The 25,070-nt window shown below is 41.5% G+C and overlaps 1 protein-coding gene and 1 long non-coding RNA gene across 3 annotated transcripts in view; both read right to left on the bottom strand.

The window, feature by feature from the left end:
• The window catches only part of LOC101156340 (POU domain, class 2, transcription factor 1), a 62,333-nt gene extending 60,023 nt beyond the window's left edge, over nt 1-2,310 (bottom strand). Inside the window, exon 1 of the mRNA XM_011481010.3 lies at nt 2,175-2,310. Coding sequence (XP_011479312.1) covers nt 2,175-2,274 — 100 coding nt within the window. The 5' untranslated portion in view covers nt 2,275-2,310. The remainder of the gene's footprint in view (nt 1-2,174) is intronic.
• An 8,601-nt stretch (nt 2,311-10,911) lies between these two features.
• On the bottom strand, nt 10,912-14,625 carry LOC111948197. 2 transcript variants are annotated; one of them, XR_002874154.1, is made up of 4 exons: nt 13,805-14,625; nt 12,898-12,973; nt 11,436-11,688; nt 10,912-11,124 (listed from the first exon to the last, which is right to left on the bottom strand). It is a non-coding gene; the product is annotated as an uncharacterized LOC111948197 (long non-coding RNA). The 2 variants fall into 2 exon arrangements; XR_002874153.1 differs by lacking the exon at nt 13,805-14,625 and having other exon boundaries at nt 12,898-13,770.
• Nucleotides 14,626-25,070: the final 10,445 nt, after the last annotated feature.

Raw genomic sequence — 25,070 nt, 5'->3', positions numbered from 1 at the left:
TCTCATGCCACAAAAACAGGAGATTATAATTTTGGTTGGCGCTGAAAGGTGTTAACTCTCGTTACCTCCTCGTAGGCCATAATTTGGAATGCTCACAAACAAAAATGATTAAACTAGGATTTTATTATGCTATTTTTCTCATGATGAAATATTAAATCTAAAGACGTGTTTTTATTCTCTTATCAGAGCGTGTAGCTGTGTCTACGGCGAGCTGAGGTCAGTGGTTTCAACGCTGCAGTGTTTAGGAGTCGAGCCAACAATAAACCTATAAGCTCTCAGTTTAGATCCACTGCAGAGCTGCTGTCTGCTGGCGTCTGCTGTTCAGGTCTGCCCCCCCTCCCTCCCCCCAAACCCACCCGCTCGGCCACTGAACCCCACTCCCCTCATCTCCGACTTCTGACACCCCGTCTGTGCTCCCCCTAACGCAAGCACCTCCAGATGTGTGCGCGCTCAAAATGACGCCGGCCAACGTTCGCATCTGGGGGAGGCAGGGAATCATGGGTAACAGGGTTAGCTAAACTGGCTTAGATGGCCCAGCCAAAACACACTGGGCAAATCCAATTCAACAGCCTCCCTATGTGAGCTGAGAGGAGAAGGAGGGGGAACAGGGATGGAACGGTGCAATTAGTCTTTGCTTTGAGGGAAGACTTTACAGAAATGAGAAAACTAGACGGAGAACAAAAGATGGAAAAACTCACAGCGCAATATACTCCTCAAAGACAACCCTCTTCTCCATCCTTAAATTAGCATTATTATTATTATCATTGTATATCACAATTTCTAACCGATTTCTCCTCAGTCTTTCTGTAGACAATAATTCCATTTGCTTGTTTTCATATTCTTTCACACTCATCCATCACTTGGTTTTTTTGTCCGAATTCCTTTTGTCACTCCTTTTTGTTCATTTATGCATCCACTTATTCTGTCATTCATTATCTTCTTGTGTCCATATCTCCCCCTCATTCATCCATCAACTCTTTGTCTTTAATTTTCCAGCAGAATTGAACTTCCACTTCAGAAAACACAGAGTCAAGTTGCTTGTCAAAACCAACAGAAGCAGCTCTTGTTAAAATCTCTGCAGCTTTCTACTTTGGACACTGACTTCAGGCAATGCCATGTACTACTGCGGCGTGTTTGACACAGCTCTGCATAAAGACACACAGAAATGTGCCCTTCAGGATTTCTGCCAGAGTGGATGGAGCTGGTGGAGACGGAGCAGCTGTCGGCCCTGTCCACCTCAGACATGCAGAAACTCAACACACATTTTTGCAGATATTTAAACTTAAGCAGTGACAAAAAACAGAACATTACATAAAAATATATATATTTCCCTTTTAAAAGTTTTAGATAATATTTAGTTTTTTACCCTTAAGGAATATCATGGTGGCACAAATCTGACAGCAGTTCGGTCTTTCTAAAGTAAAATAAAACGTATAGAACATTTTTAAACAGAGATTTAATTTGAAAATCTCTTGAAAAAGAGTCCTCTCCCACCATCTTGCATTATTCCTAGACCAGTAAACTTTCTCCCTTCAATCTCAGCCTCACACAGGTTTTCCCATCGTGGCCCCCGACAGGGATCAATACATCCTGATCAATAGATGACCATGAATATCAACCCCAGACCTGAGCAAGAAGCCTGCAGGAGAGCAGGAGGAGAGACAAATGCAGGATGTGATGGAGGAATGCATGGCATGAATGAAAGAGGAGGATGAGAAGTCAGAGTTGTGCCTCTGTGGGATGAATGGATAAAAATGACCCACATTTGGGGTGTGACTGGCAGGTTAGATGTTTTATCATTACTTTTTATGAATAATTAACAGTTTTTTTTCCGAAGGATATCTTGATGGAAAGGATAAAAAAGCAGGTGTGATAAACATTCTTTACATTTTGTGCTTTTTTCTATTAAACACTTGAAATGAAGCTGCATTTGACCAATATTTCAGGCAATCTCATCTAAATTGTATAAAAATGAAACACTAATAAGCTTAGATGAACTTTCTAGCTAATTTATTTATTAAGGATATGATTGGATGCATTTGATTCATTTGAACTTTAAATGTAAGGTTTGTGTGTATTTGTTAAAGAAGGATTGGTCCTGGGGAACGTGTGTCGTGCAGAGTGGGAGTCGGTGGAAGTGCCGCGTGCTGTGGGGCCGTGGGGAGCCCTCTTACCGGGGCTGGACCGCGGAGCCAGCGAGGACTTGAGTCTCCAGGCGCTGAAGTCGGACGCTGTTCTCTGAAAGACGAAGGGCACCGGCAGGGGGACAAACATGGTCCTCTGTCGACCTGGTGGCCGTTGCTTTTTTTTGTCTTTTATTTGAGTCTCACTTTCTCCTCTCCTCCGGTCTGTCGTCCTGCCGTGGTTCTTTGGCCTGTCTCTGCGTGTTTTTTGTTTGTTTGTTTTTTCCCGGTGTGCGCAGCCGCTGGAGAAGATGGACGCAGGAGAAGAAAGTATTTGGAGTATTTGGCTTTTTTTTCTTCTGCGCCTCAAACGATTCACATCTCCTTATAGTTGGAGGGTCTTGGGTGGGTGCTGCGTCCCTATTTCTGTTTCTTCAGGAGAATAAATAAAGCTATAACAGTTTCTCCACGCAGGATGCTGCAGCTCGCAGGGTGACTGGCCGCTGGATGGGATCTGCTATCACATCAGCCATGCAAACCTATGGCAGCTCCTGGTGCACTTAGACTCAGTTTATTGTGTCCCGACAGATGTGCGCCGGGATCTGCTGATCAGCTTTGGTTTGACTTTGCTGAAGAGGGATTGAAGCTCCTGTGCGCTCATTCAAATGTCCAAACCCCGTCCAGCGTGGATCCTCTCCGTAAGTAAAAATGGAAAAAACTGTCAAACTGGAGTGCTTCTTTATTTTTTGGTTCTCCTAAAGATTTGGTTTGTAGCTGGCTGGTCTGCTGAACAATACGGTTTAAGAAGAAAAAAGCAAAAGGATTATTTGGTTAAATGAGTGGAATTCTAAAGTAAGGCTTTACGCAGGCACCCCTTATCTGACTTTCGCTCCTCCCTCTCCTCCTCTCGTCGCGTCTTTCTCTCTCTTTCTCTAGCAGGGGTCACTAATTAAACAGGAATCGATGGAAAAATAAACGTGGGAATCCATATCAATCAGCTCGGCAGTCCTCGGCTTTCTCCTCCTCGCTTCAGTTGAGGAGGAAGCGGAGCGGAGAAACCTCGGTTCCTCAGTCAGTCTCAGGCTGGGCCGTCTTTTCTTTGGCGCCGCTGCTCCATCGGCCGGTGCGTATCGCTGCCTCCCGACTCCCTCCCGCGTGAGAATCCCCCACGCGCCGACAAGAACAGGCTGATCGGAGAACTCCGGTGGTTTCTGTCCGACGCCGCGCAGCCGGGAACGCACTCTGGCACGGTGAAGCGCTCTGACCGGGAGACAGACTGCGAGATACACCCCACCCCACCTCCTTCTCTCTTTTACCCCCTCTTCCCTCCCCTTCTTGCCTCGAGCCCCTTTCACCCCTATAGCGCACACTCAAATATGCACGCAGATCCACACAAACTCAACACCCCATCCCTTGATAAATACTTCTCTTTCATTCTGTCTGTCAAGCATGTTTCAGTTTATCCACGTGACCCCCTATAATAAAAACAATACCCGTGTTCGCAAAGATTATGTCCAAATTACATTTCATGCACGAGCCCATCCTAACTGCTTTGGTACAAACACGTTTTTTAATCCCGTACACGGCGAGCAGAGATCCAGCCCATTGATCTTCTGATTATTTCATTATAATGTAGCCAATAATCACATCATCCCTGCCCCCCCAGAAATCGATTGCCTCCACACAATATGCGGGCATGAATTCAAAGGGGGGAACCTTTGATGCATATTTCAGCAGGTGGATCTTTCCTTCTCCCTCATACAGATTTACGTGGCTCCGGCCTCCACAAGGTCACCTGCAGCCCTCAACTGCTGCATTTCCCTTCCACGGAAAACCCGTGGACTCACCCGCGGGTGCTAAATTAGTAATTATTTTAGGGCTGCGTGCGCGTAAAATGTCAGCTCAGGGCGCAGCTCCCCCCCCCCCCCCCCCCCATTCAGGCTCACGGGCTGTGTGTGCGTCCCGGGAAAAGTGCACATCCTCTCTCCACTCCGCGCCGCGCGCGTACACTCAAGATGATCACCGACATGGATTTTTTTAAATAGAAAAATCCATGCGCTAAACATCGCAGTCGATAGTGGAAAGCCGAGCGGAGCGCGCGCACACCTCTCCACCCCCCCCCCCCCTTCTTCTCCCGCACGCGCTCTGAGGTGAGACTGAGCTGTTAATAAGTTATCGATCAATTACGGGCCTCGTCGTTAGAACGGCCTCGGGCTCTGTGCCAATGCTAATGTCCAGGAAGGGAGAGGAAGATAAGCCCATCAAACACCTGCTACACGGACGCACTCCACCAGCTTCCTGCGCGCACTTTGCATCTTTTTCTTTTTTGGTTGGGGGCAGGTTCATTGCATTGTGGGGGCCATGGGGTTATTACAGATTGCCACTATCACTTTGAGATGAGTTTTGTCTCATTAAGACACACTGTGATAGTTCTCTTTCATAAATGTTTATGACTTCAGTTTAATAAATCTTCAAATGTTGCTAATTTTGAGCATTTTTTAAATAACACACTAAGCAAAAAGGTATGACATTAAAAAACAAACAAAAATAAGCTCACTCCCTATTGACAGATGACATCCCTGCGCCCGACAAGGGAGCAAAAAGAAAAGGAAGGAGGAGGAGGGAGAGGCCGAATAAAGAAACGACCGGTTGTCCCTCAGGAGCCCCCCTCTCTGGAAGAGGCCAAGTGCAGAGGAGCCCCGAACCAAACTCCTTCCAGACAAAAGCAATTATTTCTCGCAGAATATAGTGTGTTTTGTGCGTCCATCGCATGGAGGGGAGGTAGGAGTGTGTGTGGATTTGAGGGAAAGGAGAAATATAAGGCACACGGCGGGCCTCATCAATAGCCATATGCCCCCCCCCCCACCTTCTGTAATATCCATGCCTTCAGAACGGCTCTGCAACCTGCTGCGGGAGATGTCTCGTCTGACATTAGGGGCCGAAGTGGACTTTTGATCAGCTGCACACAAAGAGACAGCAGTGGAAGAGCAAACACAAACTCTGAGTCCAGACCCAACATGAAGATGATCCGCGCAAACATCACAGCAACACAACCTTTGAAAAGAAAACTTTGGCCTTTTCACAAAAAAAAAAAAAAAAAAATTAACCAATCACTGTAAAAACACAAATAAAGCAGAGCAAATTCTTCCGTCTGCAGCCGGAACACATTGTGTTGTGTGTGTTGTTTGTCTGTAAGCCTGTGGGTGTGTATGTGTGTGTGCATGTGTGCACGAGAGAGAGTTCATTGTTAAATGGCAGTGTCATGTTGACAAACGAGTTGGTTGAATTAAATTCTCCCTCATCAATAACAAGGGGGGGGGGGGGGGGCAATCAATACCAGCTTACAATTATATCACCTCACACACCTTTGCTGTAGCCACACACACACACACACCCACACACACACACACACAAACACACACACACACACAACAAAGCTTAATAAAACTATAAAATATTCACACTCTGCAGGAAAGCTGCATTGCCATTACTTGGATATTATAAAGGTGAACAATGACAGGTGCACAAACACAGCATCACTCTGTGTGTTACTTAACAAATATCCCCCACTTTATTTTTCTTTTTGTGCATTTTTTTCCAACACATCTCTGTTCTTTTTCACTTGCAGCCTGACTAAGTAATCAATCCTGACAGATTCTCAATAGGCCAGTCACTGGCCCTGCCAATAACTCTCCCACATATCCATTATTCCTCTCAGGCCGCAGAGGACAAACAAAAGAGTGAAACACGACGCCGTCGATACGCCACCTTGATACAATCATCGAGACAGATCGATCCTCTTGCTTACAGCTCATGAGCTCGCCTCCACCTAGTCTGCGCTGGAACTCACAGGGAGTGTGAAAATCAGCTCCCTCATTTCTGTGCCCTTATCTTCACAGACTAAAGTCTCTTCAAGCATATTCTCTTTCATTGCACACATCATTTCATTTCTGCCTGTGGAGTTACTTTCCCTTTGCTAAACGGACGTGTTTCACGCATGTTCTGCATCGTTGCTCATGCTGGACTAGTCGTAATGGATTTAAGGTGTAAAACACGGTTTTGGAGAACAGTCAAGTGCACTTCTTGTTCAAATTGGCAGATAATCTGCACATGGGCTTTGAGGAATCGCTAGTGTTTGCAGCACAGACATGCAAACATGTGCAACAAAGCTGGGAAGCATGAGACAGGTTCAGGCAAAATGAGAGAAAGGCTTCTGGTTTTTCAGCCCAAACAGCTTAGCTTAGCACAAATGCAGCATCAAGGCTTGAGGTAATGCCAATGACATGGATGGAGATTTCCAACTCATGCAGCTGAGTGTGTGTGTGTGTGTATGTGGGAAGGTGGGGATAGATAGGAGCCTTAAACAGAGAGGATCAGACCCAGCTCTCCTGAACACCATGGAATACGATCAAGAGGGAAAATGTGTGTCTGTGTGTGTGGACTTAAAGCAAAGCAGCTTTAAAGAAATTAAAGGAAAATAAATCTTTTTAAAACAGCAAGTTTCACCATCGAGGCATTAAAGCAAACGCATCTTATTCTTTTCCTGCCGTCTCCTTTGAGATTTCACATCCAGCAACTTTTTTCTGTGCTTCTCTGGCGAAATTATCCCAAAGTTCCCTTCGCCTCACTCGTTCACGGGGGGATCGGACGCTCACACACAGCCTCCGTGATGCTCACGGAGAGGAGGCGAGACAGACAGAGTGTGTCTGCGCGCGCGTGGGTAGATTTAGAAGTGTGGATCAATGAGAAATGTAGAAATCAATGCACTTAGCGGTGGGAAATCAATGGGGCCTAATCGGGATGCCAATGGCACAAGTCAAAACAATTAAGAGGGAAGAAAAATGTTTAACGACCCCCTCAGCCCCAACCAACGCCGATGCTTACACAAGGGCTGCGGAGAGGATGAAGAACTACGAGGGATGCTGAGAACGTGGAGAGGAGGATAACAGAGAATGTGACCGCAGAGCCACTGGGTTCAATGCGTTTGCTGCTAAAACCACCTGTGATGGTGCAGGTCTGAATCCCACATCCAGGAGCCACACACACAGCAAGACTGAGACCAAGTTAATGAGACTTTAAAGTGGTTGGATGACGAGCTTATGGATCCGTTAGATGAAGAAAACGCTGTTTCTGTGAGTAGAAGTCATTTCGTGTTCACCAGTTGTATAGCGGCTCCCTGGTCACACCCACCCACTTACCTACAATCACGCCAACAATGAGCTGTTTTTCCAATTTTCTGGACTGTAGAAGAACGAAGGAACATGAATGAAAGAGAACTTAAACACTGCAAAAGGTCCTGATCTTATTCTTCAAAAGAGCTTAATTTGATTTTACACTTCTTATGCAATGATTTAGAGAACAATGACGATATAATCATTTGCTGCCAATAAAAATACAGATTTAGCACAATTGTGACTTCTTCTGCTATCACGTGTTAAACAAAATTGGATTATAGCTCGAATCAAGTGTTTGTTGACTAAACTTGATAAGTTGGAAAGTTTTAAATGGATACATAGAATATACAGAAAGGCAGAATCCAAAATCTGTAGTTCCACTTTATTGCGATTGTCGCTAGCGTCAAAGCGATCATATGAAAAAAACTCCACAAACTGACTCTAAAGACTCGATGAGAAATGAAGGAGGAGAAGCTTCGGTTATTTTTGCGAGTCTGTTTTTGGTAAGTTTGGAGGCATTTCTGGTCTAAAATAGATCTTTACTATACAAGAAGTATATTTACCAAACAAACAAAAACTCAAACTTGACCCAGTCACATTATGGATGCAGCTTGTTTCCATGTGCAACATTTCTGTGGGATTTTTGTTTTTGCTTTAAAAACACATTCATATCAATCCTAGACTGCCATTTAGTCGCTCAGTTTAGGAAACTTCATGAACTGATTGGAGCTGTGAAGAGGAGAGTTTCTAATGGCGTCTCAAAAAATGTCCGACTTAGCACGCTTCAGTTGTTCTGTTTGTGGTTAACTGATGTGATTAACTTTTTTGACAACAATTTTAAAGTCTTCACAGAGAAGAGATTTGAGGAGTTTGTGTTCCCAGGCAGACCATAATGTGACTTAAAAAATCTAAATGGTACATTCTACATCTTAACGTTGCAGTACTCAGCCTTTCAGGTTTTCCTGCATAAGTTTTGTCAGAGACACAAATATCTTAACCAAAACTGCCATTATTAAAAAAAAAGGAGTTGCAATGCTTAATTTAGAATTCTGCATCACAGGAATAAATCTATTTATTACACCTGCTTGAAATCCTATTTCCCTCAGATGAACCGCTAAATGCAATCCTAACCTAAATGCTTGTTTTTGTGTTTAGGCCTGAAAAACTGCAGGTAAAATGTCTGCAGCTTCCACCCCTAGAAAATGTCGTTGAAAGATTCCAGTTATTACAAGAATGTAATTTCCCTTTACAGAGTCAATTTTAAAGCCACTTTTCAGATCGACTCTTGTGATACTCAAGATTTCGAGAGCAGCTCTGTTTAAAGGTGGTGATGGAGATGAACGCGTGTGGAAGTATTGTGAGGGGAGGAGCAGGTGGTAGGGGCGAGAGGATTTGGTTCGGTGGAATTCCTCTTATAAGTTGAGGGTAAAAAAAAAATAGTATTGAAAAACAAAAAGGTAGAAATTAATAAAATGAAAGAAAATCCACAAATCAGAGTCATCAGATCTGGGATGCAGAGAAAGCAAGTGGTCGGTGTGCATGCAGTAGGACCATGGCTGAATGTTTAGTGTGTATGAAAGGAAGGTGGTGGTGGTGGTGGTGGGGTTGATCTTGGGCCAATCAATAGCAGCAGGCTCTCTTACGACCCCTGAGTTCCTCCTGGCTTGGCTGGCAGGCTGGAAATCAATGGGCCGCCCCAATAACTCTGGATGGTGTGTGGATTAGTGAACTGTCAACTAATCAGAGAGTTCCTGAATCTGACACCACAGCTATTAACCTATTGATATGACACTTGGCACCGACACACACTCACAGAGATATATGTGTATTGATGAAGGCACACAGATACACACACACACACACCTAAAGGTGGTTCCCATGTATTAGCTGCATGCGTGGGGATGTTTGTGAACTTGTGTAGATCCTGTGTGCACACGTGACATCCAAACCACATCGCTTAAGTCATAAATTGCTTCGAATAATGGATAAACAAAGCAAAAACTCTGCAGAATTAATAAAAGGTGCAAAATGTTAAAAATGTCACATAGTAAGAAAGTACAGATTTATTGTTGGGTTTTCAGAAACAAAGGAGGAAAATGAAAATGTAATTGTATTTAGTTAAAAGTTAAGGGACTTCACACCCTTTACAATTAATGTAACACTATTATTGTTTGCAATTTCTATCTTATTTGAACTTTGATTGGATTTGGACTTTTATTTTGCGTTTAAACAACAGTGGAACTAAACAGATTGAAAGGGAGTAAATCACATAAAGTGTGCAACTTTTACCAGGTGACACACCGGACACACACTTTACCAGAATACACAGTCCACTACAACACACAATCCACTGGGACTACTCTACCAGGAAGACACACACTCTACCAGGTTACACACTACCATAAACAGTCTACCACAGCACAGACTCTACCAAACACTTTGCCAGAACACACACACTCTACTAGAACACACTCTCTACCAGAACACACACTCTACCAAAGGACACACACTCTACAGATACTTCAGAGTAATAGACCCTCTAACATCAGTTTCACTAAATGTTTTTTTTTTCCTGAATGGGGTCATTCTGACCTCTAACCTCTACACAACTACTTTCTGTGAAGGTAAATATTAAATATTTTCTATAAGGATTAAAAGTCTTGACTCAATGCAATGATTTTTTTAAATCTGTCTAAATGTCTAAATGTATGCTTTTATTTCAATTTTTTATCGCCCTTAGTAGAGTAAAGTCTTCTTGTGATCTTCTAGTTAGTAAGTTAGTCTGTGTCAGAGCTGCTGCTTCACTCTATATTATTCTCCTTCATTCTTCTGGAGTTTTTTCCCACTTTTCTGGGGGGTTAAGGCAGAAAGGAGATCATTTTGGAGAGTAATTCCATTGAAAACGCTCCAAAATAACTTGACTTGGCATGTGCCCATACAAGGCTGCACAAAGGGCCTGCAGGAGCACCATTCAGCGATGAGGATAAAGGAAGAGAACAAGTCAGACAAAAAGCACGTGTGCAAGTGCAAAGCTGAAATAAAGGCGAGGAGGAAAACAGGAAATCACCTGCGAAAGATTGACAGTGAGAGGAAAAGAAAAAAATAGATGATTAGGCTACGGAGACGAACAGAAAACAGGCTAGGTGGAGAGGAAACCCTGGTTTAACACCCTTTTAAAGCATCCAAAGGGAATTCATCAGCACATGTAGATGATGTAGGTTTCTGTGTTTTAGAACCGCTTGAAATGAATCAATTTATCATTTTAGAAAAGAGGGAGAAAATAAAGCAGACTGATAAGAGGTGAGAGTGCACGAAATGAACAGAAAACAAAAAAGAAAGGGGGGGGGGAAGAAAGACTGCGGAATCAGAGGATTGGTGTGTGTGTGTGGGGGGGGGGGGACGTGCTGCTGTCTAATGATAAGAGCTGCAGAAAGAAAGACAGAGTGAGTCCGGGGCTAAAAGAAAGAGGAAAAAAGGCAGGTCACCACATTGCAGCCATCAAGAGAAAGGCTGGGGTAGATGCGGGTAGAAAAGGGGGGGGGGGGGGGGGGGGGCAAGAGATTAGAAAACATATGCAGTGGAGTAGTGAGGGATTAGAACTGGAAGAAGGAGAAGAATGCTTTTTTTGGGATGAGAGGAGGGGTGCAGGAAGGGACGGAAAGGAACAAGTACTTGGTCAGGCGTATTTCCACCCCGCTTTTATTTTTACCCCCCACCCCCAGCACCCACTCACCTTCCTCTTTGCACGTCGCGGATGATTGGTGTACCAGGAGCTGGAGGGAGGGATGGGCGGAGGCCGTTGGATCGTCCCTCCGGTGGTTTATTTGCTGTAAATAAAAGACACAGGTCAGAAAACAATCCGAATAAATCTTGGATAAATAGATAAATCCTACATGATTTCTGTAAGTTTCCACAAAAAAATAACTCCTTTTAAGGAAAAAGTTTTTTGTGACAAAGGATGTTGTTTCTTGCTAACACCAACAACATGCCTTTGCATGGATCTAAAACCTTAAATGTTTAAATAAATGAAAAGTCTAAAATCACTCAGGAAATGACAAAATGCATAAATTGCCCCCAAAAATTTTTTTTCTAAAAAGATTTAGAAAACAAATACTTCAGCTTCTAATAGTAGGACTACCCTTTGTTCACTGGTGGCGCCTCTGAAAAAATGAATAAATCCTGAGCAGAAGCCCAGATTTTTGGGAAGGCATGGTCTGTCCTTTCTCTGATGTCTTCCACGTCAAAATTTTCTGACCCTCCGGCTGACCCACTCGAGTGCTGGACCCCAGGGAAGGTGGAGAACATCGGACCCACAGGTGTGAAGACGCAGCATTCCCATCCAATGCTGTCCACCTTCATTTATGTGACAGCACCACCTCCAATCCATCATTCTGAAAGGCAGTTTTAGGCAGCAGAGTTGAAATACAAATTTAGAAGGTAATCTCATGTGATTCACAAAAATGCAGGTATTCAGAGTTTGGTTTATATGACAGAAGGGAATCGGTTAAGATATTTCAGTTTTTCTTTTTATGTGTCTGTTGCATCAACAAACAATGTAGAACTTCAAAATCATCTAATATCTTTTTTCAAGAAATACTCATTGAAACTGATATTTAGAAATATTCTGCTGTGAATCACACATCTGTGCTTGATTATCCAGCATAAAACAGATGAAATCTCTAAAAGAAATGATTAAAAGTCAATTGTGGAAACTTTCACTTATTGTTCAAGTGTTACCTTAATGCAGAATGTTAAATATCTGATCAGAAATGATGCAAAGGGGGTCTTTAAGAGTCGGCAAACTGGTGATTGACAAATCTGAAGTGGTTTTGCTTTTAAACAGGTTTTTTATGTGTGTATGTGTGTGTGAGTGTGTGGTGTGTGTGTTGGGGAGTTAAAGTGCATAAGGATTCACGGTCAGCTAATTACATGACATTAAGCTGCAGCAAAATGAAACAAAAGCTAAAAAAAAGAGAGTAAAATAAAAAAGGGCATATTGATAGCATGGTGGGCTAGCAAAAATAAAGTTGAAGCTAAAGATCCATTTCTCTCCCTTGAGCTTGTTTATTTTTATTTTTACCTTTTTCTGGTTAACATTTTTGTGTTTTACTAAATGCAGACGCTGCTTTAAAAACTAAAGTCACAAAAATGTCTTCTTTTCCTGCAAAACTCTTGGTAAACGGCATGTTTCTTCCTAGGTTGACATCCTGCTGGGCCAGCGTTCGTGCACACAAACACACACTCCTGATCCGGAGAGGTCGACATTTGGTGGATGAGGTCAGGCGTCTGGGATGAAGTTGACCTGTGACCTGCAGGGCACGATCGTCGGCTCGCATCCTAACCAGCTGGACAATGAGCGGGCAGTAAAACGCCTGCTCTGGGGGTGGGGGGGGTTTACTGGCTTGTGTTTACTCTAATGTCTATTTCAGTGTAAAGCAATGGGATTTACCTCATCTCAAAGGGTCGTGCTGGTGGTTAGCACCGCCGAATAAATACCGAGCAGGCTGGGGTCATCCATACTCAAATTCTGCCCTTCAGCCAGTCCTGCAAACACTCGCAGCCGCCTGGCTTCTCCCTCACTTGGGTTAATATCTCATTACCTCCTGTTATCTTTACACCAGTCGCCACGGCAACATCCATTCAGACGTCAGCTGACAATTCCCAGAAGCCTGCGCGCTGCAGATCAGACAAGCAATGACCAGATTATTGGAAATCAATCCAGAGGAGTTACTGTTTCCCTGACCTGCAAGACTCACTTCCATATTTACTGAGGAACGCCGGTCACATGGCGTCTGGATGAGGTTTACACAGATGTCAATACATGCAATGATTAGTCAGTACAGGCGTGTGACGACTTTGGTTAAGGTGCACAGCTCTGATAATATAGACTCACTGAAGTAAATCTTCAGGTAAAAAGCTTTAAAAAGAAATAAGTCTATATATCAAAGAGGTATTATTGGCCACTTTGAAATGAATTCTTTTAATTCCTGAGTGTCCCGCAGATGAGGGGGATCCACAGGGGGCACAGGGGCCCTTGATGTGAGGGACTTCTCTTTCTTATCAGCCACTGAACAGTCCTGATCCTTATTTTCCACGCTGCAATGAGGAAATATTATGGAAGAGGCTGTGGCTGAAGCTTAGCCACACAACTGGACCGCCATGATGGTTCAACATGGTTCCCGGTCTTAAATGCACTGATGGAACATTTTAGGCTCAAACATTTAAGCACACAAACTGTGAAGTTTTTACATTCTGACGTTTATGCTATGATATTTCCGGAATGACTAAGTGTTTATATTTTGATGTTTTTGCAATAAAATGAACAATAATAAAAAGAAAATCACGATACACTACAGGTGAAAGAGTCGAGAAGGCCGACCGGAGCTACTTTCGCATTTTCATCGACTAACTTCTGGGTTTAAGAGGAAAAATACAGTCTTTAACAAATGACCTCTAATAAATTTAACGTTTAAACTTAAGCTTACAGAGCTATATGTTAAAACTCACCTGAGATTCTGCCTCTCTGACCCGGAACTACACTGCTTAAGGTGGACGGATCCCTTCAAAGGATTTAAACTCCGGTGACGTTGGGAGTGAAGCGGCCTCCGCAGAGGCCGTCTGACCTCTCACCCTGCGGTCAGGAGGAGGGCTGTGACCCCCAAAACCAGACTGACTCTGCTTCCAAAAAAATATGAAAAAGGTCATAAAAGCAAAATGTATCAGCACAGATACTGAGGTAAAATATTTGAACAGAATCTGCTAATCAAAAATAAAAAACGGAACGACAGGAGAATGTAATCCAATTGTAATCCACTGGCAAACCCCGTGAAGCGTTTAAAATGAATCTTAAAATGATTTTTTTATGTTCACAAAAACGTTAATAGAATCAGCACATTTGTTTTGTAATTTGTTAATAAAGTTTTTGGCTTGTTAAATCCACTAGCCTCGTCAGCTGCGGACAAGCTGCACTCCTGATTTAAAATTAAAATTCAAAAATTCACAAGTAGTTTGGACAGAAAATCGATCGATGACAAATTTGACATTTTTTTCAGACCCGGTGAGGGAGTCTCCCTTCCGGGGGGGTCAGTCACTGCATGTCCGTCTGCTCAAAAAGGCTCCTAAGGCTTCAGCTTTGAGGCTCATTCACTCTAGATTTTTTATTTTCCAGGTAATGGATTCACAATTAAAATTTCGTTTTGATTAAATCGACGGCTTTAAAACTATAGAGATAATTATTTTCTGTCATGTTCTCGCAAAATTCCATCGATAACTGTTTTTTTTTCCATTTACATCCTGTGCATAAGTAACACTGTTAAAACCACGCGATTCTCATCAAATAATTTTTATGTAGCTTGTTTTTTCCTGTAGATCTTTATTACCATATCGCGCAAATTGGGATTCTAAAAGTGAGCCTTGTTTGCATACATTTAAATGTGTTTTAAGATAAATTAAAATGTGCTTTTTTGATCCTCACATGTCTACAAAATATTATGTTTCTTTGTGCAAAAACGAAAAGAAAAGTATTGTTCTTTCTGATTTGCATCTTTAAATGAAATTTAAATATGCAAAGATACGTCTAAGAAGACTAGGCGAAAGAAAAGGACATGTTTTTTTTCTTAAAATATTTAGGAGGGAAAATATTTTACAGATGCGCACGCATGCACATCTGGAATTTTTCAAACGAATCTACCTTTTCTACATAATTTAAAAACTTCTCATTGCTGCTGACATTTAGAAATTGATGATTGGAAAAAAAACGAGGATTGGTAAATATTTTAATCAGTTTTTGTCACTAAAATGTTTATTTAAATAACGTAATTTTATTTATGTTAATAAATTACTTTTTCACACAGTAGTGCGCAGCTGCACAGAAGGCCGAGAAACTGTCACATGTAAAAATGAAGAAGAGTAAACTGTAGGAAATGTTTGTGAGCAAATTAAATATTCTTAGACTTATTTGACTAAAATGCGTTAATGCGTGTTTCGGGTGTTCCGGTGTGTGCGCTCTAACGCGTAAATGCGCATCCATCGATCTGGAAGATGAGTGGCTCGCGGAAAAGCGTTCCTGGTCCCAATTGCAGGATTCAGACAAGGTTTTTATTTGTTCATCTGCAGTGTTGGACTTTTCAAATGAAACAAAATCACGTGCGCGATCGTTTGAAGGACCAAAGCGCCAGAAAACACACAGCGCGTTCATGCGACATGCTGTCACAGCAGTTGTGCGTAAGTTTGCTTGAAAGCACCGCGCAACGAGGAAGGCCAGGCAACAGAGAGGTGGCTTTTCGTCGTTTAGCAGAAAATAAATTATAAAAAAGTAAAAACATTTCCCAAACAGCAGATCTCCCACCTATGAAGCCTTTTCGATTGATTTACTTTAATTAACTCAGTGCTCATCGATCTCTTGATCAGCTCAGCTGCCTCATTATTTCCACATTAGTCTGAATAATCCTGAGTAAATGCTACGCACATTCAACAACACTTAGAGGCTGATGGTTATAAATAACCTCGCTGGTTTAAACCATTTTAAGTCTTCATTAAAAACGAATGCAAAAAATGAAAGCCGGAGATGTTCTATAAAACTCATCAATGATTATTTAAATAAACCCAGCATTCAGTTCTGTTTTAACGGGAGCACAGAGACTTTTTGGGTCCCGTGGGGGTCTGCTACATTCATTTGTAATTAACCAAATAAATCCCCGCTGCAGGGCACAGCCAATTAATATGCACGCCTGTCCTTCTGTTGAGAAGTACGTGAGGGCTGCGCGGTCTTTCGGTAAGGTTCAGTGGCCTCGTGAGAGACAGAGGATGAGGAGGAAAACATAAGCAGCGTTGCTGGAGTGCACGATACCCAGGATCAATGCCACACTCTCTGATTCATGCATTTGTTCCCCTGCAACTTGCAGGATTTGATCTGCAAACAACTAAAACACCAGGGGCGAAGTTATCCATTCCATGGCTCGGGGCACCTCACACCCCCCTCTTTGAACCCTTTTCCTAATTTTTCTAAGTTATTATGAATACTTCAGTATCAGCCAATCAACAAGTTAAATTGAGAAATTAAGATTGAATTTGCATAATTATGGACCAAAGTGAAACAGTTCTTACTCAGTTCAAATCATCAGGTGTGACTGCAGGTTCCTAAACAGAATCTGCTGATTATGCAGCAGCTTCACTCATGTTTCTTAAGGAATTGAAGAAAACTGTCATGTAATCACTTTTGTCATTTTTGTACAGCTATTTAACCTGGAAAAAAACTTTTAAGATTTCTGTGCACATTTATAGAAGCATTTATGTGCATGAGCTGTTATACCACATCAGCAAGGATTATTGACAGCAGCCTGTGACAGAATTCAGAGCGGTTAGTTATTGACGGGCAAAAACATGTCAACAGAAGCTAGATAAATAGATTCTGGAGCTTTTAACTGAACAAGGCACAGACAAAGACAGCAAACGCATTTAAAAAAGCTACAAAAAAGCCCAAACAGCCAGTTTTTGTTGGAGTTTTTTCTAAAGCTTTGATCAGCGGCAGAGTACAGAGTGAAACTTGTCGAAAGCAGCAGAGATGAGCTCCTCCGAAAGACCGAAGAGGCGATAAAAGAGCGAAGCAGCACAGAGGGAGCCAGGAGGAGAAGAAAAGAGAAAGAGAAGCTAGAGGGAGGGAGGGAGGGAGGGAGGACGGATGGTGCTTAGTGTTGGTGCTGGTCACAAGGGGTTAAAAGAAGGAGGCGTTTAGAGCTTGTGAATTAAACGCTGTGAGGCCCCGTGTCTTCGGCACGTGCACGGGGCCCCCAACAATAAAAGAGGAGCTGCTGGCCCATCTGGCTTTGAAGAGACTAAAAGAAAAGGGGAGAAGATGGAGAGGGGGGAGGCCAGGGGACGCAGTCTTGTACTGCTCGATGGACCAACGTTGATACAGCTACAAGTTTGGGACATGGGGTGTTAGCTGAGAGAAGGGGTCACCTGCCGTAACAATGCAGACTTAAAGGTTTGTGTTTGGTCAGGTGAGGCGCAAAAAAGGAAGTAATGAAATCTGATTGTGTGTGTGTGTGTGTGAGTGTGCGCTGGAGGGCATGCTTAGGGACCATTCAAAGTTTGACCTCTGAAGGCAGCAAATTGTGTGTGTATTCATGAGCAGTGTCAATAAAACACACCTGTCTTCAATCTATATGTGGCCTTCAGAAGATTTTTCTTTACCTTCACAGTCTCTCTACACACACACCCACACACACGCATTTCAGACCTACCCTGCACTCAGCATCTTGCTGTTTCCATGGCGACAGAGTTGAAAATGCAACCTGAAAGGAGGAGGTGTTGCACATGTGTGTTTGCGCGTGTTGTGTGGTTTTGTGAGCCTGTCCGCAGCAGCAGGTGTTGCAGCTCTCCTTATGGCCAGCAGTGAGCTTCAGCATCTGGAAAAGTGATTTCTCTCCAGTCTAATAAAACTTATATTAAGGTCATAGAGGAAAAAATAAAACCTCAGACATCATTAAAGGAGAAAACAGACTTCAGGCAGCACAAGCGAACCCACATCTGCGGGTAAGGTTGAATGAATGTAGATCAGTTTGAACATTTCAGTGTGTCCGTGTGATAACAATTAAAATCTGTTTGTAGAGTTAAAGAAAATGTTGATTATTCATCCAGATGAGCAGCATTTTTTAGGAAAAATTTCCTCTGCTTTAAAACCTTCAAATTGTGTAAAGATTTTTGGAAATATAAAATGTTCTTTCAGTTTTTTGTCCTTTCAGATACGTTAGAGAATGAAGGAAGAGGAATGATGTGCAGCATGAGGCCACAGCTTAAAGTGACTCTGCTTTCGTCCTCTGCAGCCTGAGGTTTCGGCAGATGTTTGATGCATCAGATTCCAATGACCTGTGTCGGTGTGACGAAGAGCCTGCATGAGAAACAATGGGACCTTGTTTGAAGCTGCAGGACCAAAATTGAAGTCAACTATCTATCTGACTACCAGAGAGAAAAAAAGTCCAATCAAAATGAATTTAAATCCATCAAAAACATCCATTTCCAGAGCCCCACCCTTCACATTTGGTATAATTGTAAAGCTCCACATGTCCTCTGAGTTATTCAGGAGTTATTCAGTAGAAAGCAGTGTCTAGGAAATATTCAGGTTTTGAGATTATTACTGCTGGCAGGAGGAAATGCATACATATGCAAACACCTTGGTCTCCAAGTTAATAAGAGCTGAAATAGATAAAGTAATAGCAGTTTTATAATAAAGACAAAACATTCAACAGATATATTTGTGTTCATGCTATGCATTAAAAACACTAAAAGGTTTTCTTCTAAAGGTCTTGCTGCTTCCAGTCAGCTGGTCTGGCTCTCTTCTCTGCTTTATAGCTTTGTGTCCTTGAACAAGACAAATAGCCCCTAATAGTAAGAACACATAAGTCATTCTGGATCAAAGCTGTCTGCTAAATGCTTTCTTATTAATAATAAAAAGGATCAAACAGGACCTGGAACATGGAAAAAACAAAAAGGTTGTAAAATATTAAAATGTTGTTTAAAGAAGTAAAAATACTTTTGTTACATTTGCTCAATTTAACAGACATTTTAATAATTTAGCTTAAACTGAACATTTTATTTAAACTGTTTTTACAAGCAGAAAATATTAATAAAGAAATGATTTTGTTTTTACCCACAAGAGGAAGTTTAGAAAAATAAAACAAAGTCCACCACTATAATTACAAACACAGACTATTAAATATCTCTATTATGTTCCGTCTTCTTCTGCAACTGGAAAACTAAAAAACAAAAGTAAAGAAACTCAGAAAGAAGATGGATATTTCTATAAACCCAGAGAGAGCTACGAGACATCAAATGTCAACTATCTGCTTTTATGTTCATCCAAATAGCTTATTTTTCTAATAATACAGAGCTTAAGTAAAAAAGTAATTCATTAAAAGCTAATTAGGTGCTTTCTTATCGTTCTGAACGGCGAGTTTGTAGAAGCTAATCGGCCTGCAGCGACACCCTGTGGTCACATGCTGGAACTACAGTGGCATCTCGTTGAAGGTGCATCCGGATCCCCCAAGCTCTTCCTCTTCTTCCTTAGCTATGAAGAAACCAGGTGAAGGGTAGCCACATGTATTCAATAATATCAGAAATTGTGTCAAATTGAGAATTGAAAAAATGACACCAAACATGCACTGATTTGTAGTTTCACTGCATCTGTTTATTTCTAAATCTATTCAGATTAATTCTAAGTAATGTTTTTTTATTTAAAATACGTAATTTTCACTTTCAACAGTCCAAACTGCGAATTTAAAACCAATTTATTTTTTGCTTACAGACTTTATTTTATATTTCAATTTCAAATGATAAATACAAAGTAAAGACAATTACAATTTAAGATTTTTTATTAACATATATTCAATAAAAAAAACACTAAGCTATCCTCCTGGATTTCAGCGTTTAATGATGGCAAATGCTTCCTGCTTCCTGTCCTCCTTTCAGCATACATGTCTGAGCAAACACTGGCATTCCGGCTCTGCCTTATCCACAGGATGTGGCAGAGCCGGAATGTAACAACAAAGTTTTCCTGAAAGAAGCGTCGACGTGGTCCTGCAGTGATGATGCTGGAGATGAAGGCTGCTGGGGGGGCCTGCTGTGCTTAGAGTTTGTCATCCACGCTTTTGGACATTAGATCCTTTTGACCACTGGCTTAGAATCTGGAAAAAAAGAGGGAAATGTTGGAACTAAAGTACTTTGTTGTACTACTTATGTTTGGCTGGGGTTGTGAGGGGCTGTAAGCTGACCATGAAAACAGATGCATGCTGGGATGTGGGTGTGTGTTAACTTTGCACCAACTCAGAGGTGAATTTTTGACGAACTTGTGCCACTCTGCAGAAACTATGTCCTAGAAAACGACACAGATTTTTTAAATAAGGCTAAAAACTACATAAACATGATTAGAAGACCACCAGGAACGCTTTTACAATAGATCAAAAGATGATCAGAGTGGGAATTTAAGGAAATGTTTTCAGTCACAGGTCTTGTAACTGGAACCATCTTAAATCTGATTTTAAATGTGTGTTTGTGTCGTTTGTCTGATTCAATAGTGCGATGAAAGTTGAGGGACTGACTGTGCATGTGTTGTTGGGCTTTGAAGCCAGATTTGTGCACACGCCGCTGCTCTGAAAAGCTGTTTGCTGTGAAGTTTCTGAACTAAATGAAGTGAGCTGCTGTTGCGACAAAAAAACACCCACGGACGGAGGAGGAGGAGATGCACAGATGGAGGAGGAGAGACGGAGGAGACCACATAAAACCCCATTCATTATTAACACAGCCAATATAGCTGGACTGGACATCTCACACACGCACACACACCCACTCTACCTATTAACACAAACACACACGCATGCAGGGAGCCCTGCAGGACCCTCCCCCTGACCCCGCGACCTGAACGCCATGGCAACCCTCTGACCCATCCTGCTGTTGCTGTGGTAACAACCTTGGAGCAGGTCTGACCAATACACTCCCCCATGCGCGCGCACACACACACACATTGACACATGTGTGCATGCACTTGCACACACTCCCCCTATAGCCCTACAGCCGCCCCCTCCTCCCGCTCCACGCCGAGCCGAGGCAAACCGATCGATATTCTATCACACAGAACAGTGGAGCGAGAGAGAGGAGGCCACGGGCCAGCCAGATTACTGCGAGTAGAGGGGTGGGGGGTGGGGAGGGGGTTGACAAAAAGAGAGCCTGTGTGTGTGTGTTGGAGTGAGAGGAAGCGAAAAAGGTTTTAGGGAAGGTAGGAGAGGTGTGCAAAAAGGGGGTTTTAGCGAACCGGTGTAATCGGGTAGGAGATTGAGAGATGACGTGTGTGTGTGTGTTTTGTCGGAAAGAAGTGTGTGAGCCGATGTGGGTGGAGGATTGAGGGAGTGTGTGTTAGAGGAAAGGTGGTGTTGGATGGCTGTTATGGAGGATAAGGAAGGGATGTGTGGCTGTGCGGGTCATGATAATGACTGGAGTGGAGCTGAGATGCTGTGAGGCCTCTCCTTTTCTTCTCCTTGATTTTCTCAAAGATGTTTGATTAAATACTTTTATGGGGGGGGGGGGGGGGGGCACAGCACACACGTGAGCATCTAACTTAACACAAAAACTCGACAACAGATTTACAAAAGTCAGGATGGAGCAGCTTCACACGTCGGTGCTGAGAAGTGAAGCAGCTTTCCGCCATGAGTTTTTGGATCCACATGAAAGCTGAAGACAAATCATCTGGATCCAGATGAAGAGCATCATCCGAGATGAAACTTTATATACTTTTATGTTAGTTAATATAAAGAGGATTTATCTAAAAACACAACAGGTGTGAAAAAATTGAATTAGGCAAATGTTTCAGATGCAGCCAAACACGACCAAACCCATTAGCAAGCGTCTGCGGCTCCTCTGCACTTTGTTAGAAACACAGTCTGGATTACAAATCAGAAATGTACAGAACTAAAAAAATGCGTGATCTACTCATGTGTATGTAGAAGAGATTGTCTATATGTGAACACTGTCAATTTATACTACTTGCCCACGGACTATCCTTTATTTTAATTTCATTTGTTTTAGCCCAGAAAGCTGTGTTTATTGTTTTTTTTCTCTTTATTTGTTTGCCTTTTTTAATTTTGTTTTGCACAAATAATTATAAATCTCATTAAAATACGATAAGCAAAATAAAAGCATGTGTGCAAGGATTTTATTTTATCTCCATTCTTTGTAAAATGTAAAAAAAGAGGATAAATGTTAGAATTTAACTGAGATTTTCAAAAGAAAATATCAGGATTGTTCTGATCTGTAATATTTGTTTAATCCAGGTTTCAAACAATCAAACAATATTTATAAAAACTAATATATATTTACAGTCTAGGGGGGATAATATTAATCATTTAAAGGGGAGGAACATAAAAATATTTCACGAATGTGGCAGAATTTTAAAGAACATTGGAAACCAATGACAAAAAAGTGTTTAGAGAATTCCTAAATGTTTTAAATTTTCCTTTTTAAGTAGACCAACTTCTAGCTCTTTGGTTTTTATTGACCTTTGAATGATTCTAGCTTAAATAGGAGACAAACTAAAATGAGTAAAAATGGACAATTTAAAGAAGATCCTTAAAAAAGTTGTCTGAAAATGGGTGAAAAAGCATTAAATATAAAAACCTTGAATGTTACTTTTTTCAAAAGCTGGAGAAATTCTATGCACACAGATTACAATATGAAGCAGTAAAGCAGAACATTCCTAAATTCGACAGGAAGCTTTTACTTTATTCTATGACTGCTAAAGGAGTTTCAATCATTCTTAAATGACCAAAGGTATCAGCAATGTGTTTCCAGACACACGATCGACCCTTCGACAACCGCGAGCAGGCCTGCAGACAGAGAGGCGGGAGCTCCTGCAGGTGTCACAGAGGTGAAAAACATCCTCTTTATTCTAAAATGTGTAGGCGCAGTTACAAAAAGGCTGAAAATAAAAAAAAAACGAAGAAGAGTTTGCTCTTGGGAGAGAAAAGATTTATGTGAACCCCTTCCTGTGGTACTGGAACAGTCAAACCACAGTGTAGTAAAAGCACTAAACGTTTTTGCTGTTGTAATAATTCACTCAAAAATGTCTTTTTATTTGAGGTGATGTTTAGAAGCTGAACGGTCACAGAGAACCTAAAGGGTGCGGACAAAAGGATCTGACAGGAAGTGAGTGAGCTGGGGGCCAGTAATTAAAACAGAAACAGCAGAGGATGATAAAAACAGAAACTTTGACTATGTTATTTCAAATTTTTGTCATGTTTTTATTTTTCTCCTTCCGTTTAATTCTATTCATCAAATGGAAGTAGCTTAGTCAGGTCTGTTTCTGTTCTCCTGATTTTTTTTTAAAGATTTAATTTATTACTGTTTATGTTTTTTCTTTTGCTCTATTTGAGTCTTCTAAAGAACTTTATTAATAAAATACAAAACTTTCTGTTTCCAATAAATATTTCTGTTTTTGGTGTAACTCAGCTTGAGAGCCACAGGAAGGCTGGGATGACAATGACAGATGGGATCTGCACTTATCTGTCATTTCCAACAGAGTCGGATGTTGGGAAGACATTTTCAGCAAAAGCTTAAAACTCAGATTGCTATCAGAGGGAAAGTTTCCTCCTCACAGGTGACCTTCTGTCCTCCTCTGGATGGTAAATGTGCTTAATAAGACATCCATTCCTCCATTATCTCTGCTCCATCATCTTTTCCTGGGAAGTGCTGCTGATGCCGGGGTACCAGGCAGGGTGAGCCCTCCAGACAAACTGCAGTTGTTCATTTTTGTTTCAATTTAAAAAAATGTTCCTAACTATGGAAAAATGAGTGCTTAACCTTGGACAACGCACCATAAGGAAGGTTTTAATTGAAAAGGGCAGCAGAAGTGAGAGAAGCAAAGCAACAAAGGAGCTGACCTATATCTCTGGGTTACAGGGGTGTGTGTCAAGTGGGCAGGAGCGCTCATTTGCTCTGTGAGCCTTGTAATAGTATTCATGGAAGGTGAACACTCACTTTGTGTGTGTAGGTTTGTGTGCAGGCAAACCACAAAAAGGGTTGTCTGATCAGAAGTACACAAGCAGCATGAGACGGACTCACACTGTTTCTGCCTCTAAACCAGAACAAAGTCGAAAAGAGACACAGCCATCAAACTCACTCACTGTCTGTCTGAAGTGTATGGAAATCAAACTCCGTTCTTACAATATAGGAAAATCTAACATGTTGACATTAAATTACTGCTCATTTTTAGAAAGAAAAATCACCAAAAAATGTTAGAAAATTACATGAGATATGTGTCCCCTGTTTCTAAAAAAACAAAAATGGGCGCACACTTAGGATAGAAGCTTCCCCAGTGGCTTTTTTTGCCTTTTCTTAAACATGGGTGTTCCACTTTGTTTTTTCCTCCCTTTTTCATGTCAATCATCATTTTAGAGGGTGAAACAGGGAGCCATTTCTGGCAACATCTGAAAGGTTTGGAACTACAGTAAGATGATCAGCAGCCACAATAATTGCTGTATTCTGGGATGTCTAAGTTAGTAAGTGAAATATAGAATTGCTGGTTTGACCCAGAAGAAAATGCAGCAGAGCGTATTTTTTATTTTGATTTAATAAGATCTGGACTTTCTGCCGCTGCAGGAGATTCTTGTGTGTAAATAACACAAACTGGAACATTTACATTCAAATATGTTTCTAGAATGTTCCCCTTTGGTCCTTTTTTCTTTTATGATCTGGCTGAAACAAATGAAATAATCTCCCAACATCCCACAGACAGCATGTTCTGTTCTTTGTGATCTGAGGGGTTTTTAAGATAAAAGGTACTCTCCATCTTCACCTTCTTGTCAAACTGATTGCTCCTTATTATGTGTTCTTTCTTTATCTCTTCCCAGAATATACTTTTCCATTTCCCAGAATTCTTAGTTTGAGATTTTTTTTTCAATGCCTCAAAACTTTTGACATTTTTTAAATTGCTATAATTTCCTCCATAATTATAACCTTTTAAAAATAAGTAAATTTTGTATCCATTAAGTCATTTAAAATATTACAGCCTGCTCCTTTTAAGGCATTTTCTCTAAAGATTTTATTATGTTTGACTCCTTATGTATTTATTAGTCCTTCAGAAAGTGTTATCCTTCCCATGTGGTTCAGGTTTGTGGCTCTCATATCTGCTCAGCTGATTTCCATTCATTCATTCGTATTAAGCTTAAAAGAACTAATGAAGGTGTCAAACTAATAAAACACGCTGTTAAGAGGAGAAATAAACACA

The sequence above is a fragment of the Oryzias latipes genome, chromosome 11, assembly GCF_002234675.1.
Source record: "Oryzias latipes chromosome 11, ASM223467v1".
Lineage (NCBI taxonomy): Eukaryota > Metazoa > Chordata > Actinopteri > Beloniformes > Adrianichthyidae > Oryzias > Oryzias latipes.
The sequence above is the reverse complement of the archived record's forward strand: the minus strand, read 5'-3'. Positions and strand labels throughout refer to the sequence as shown.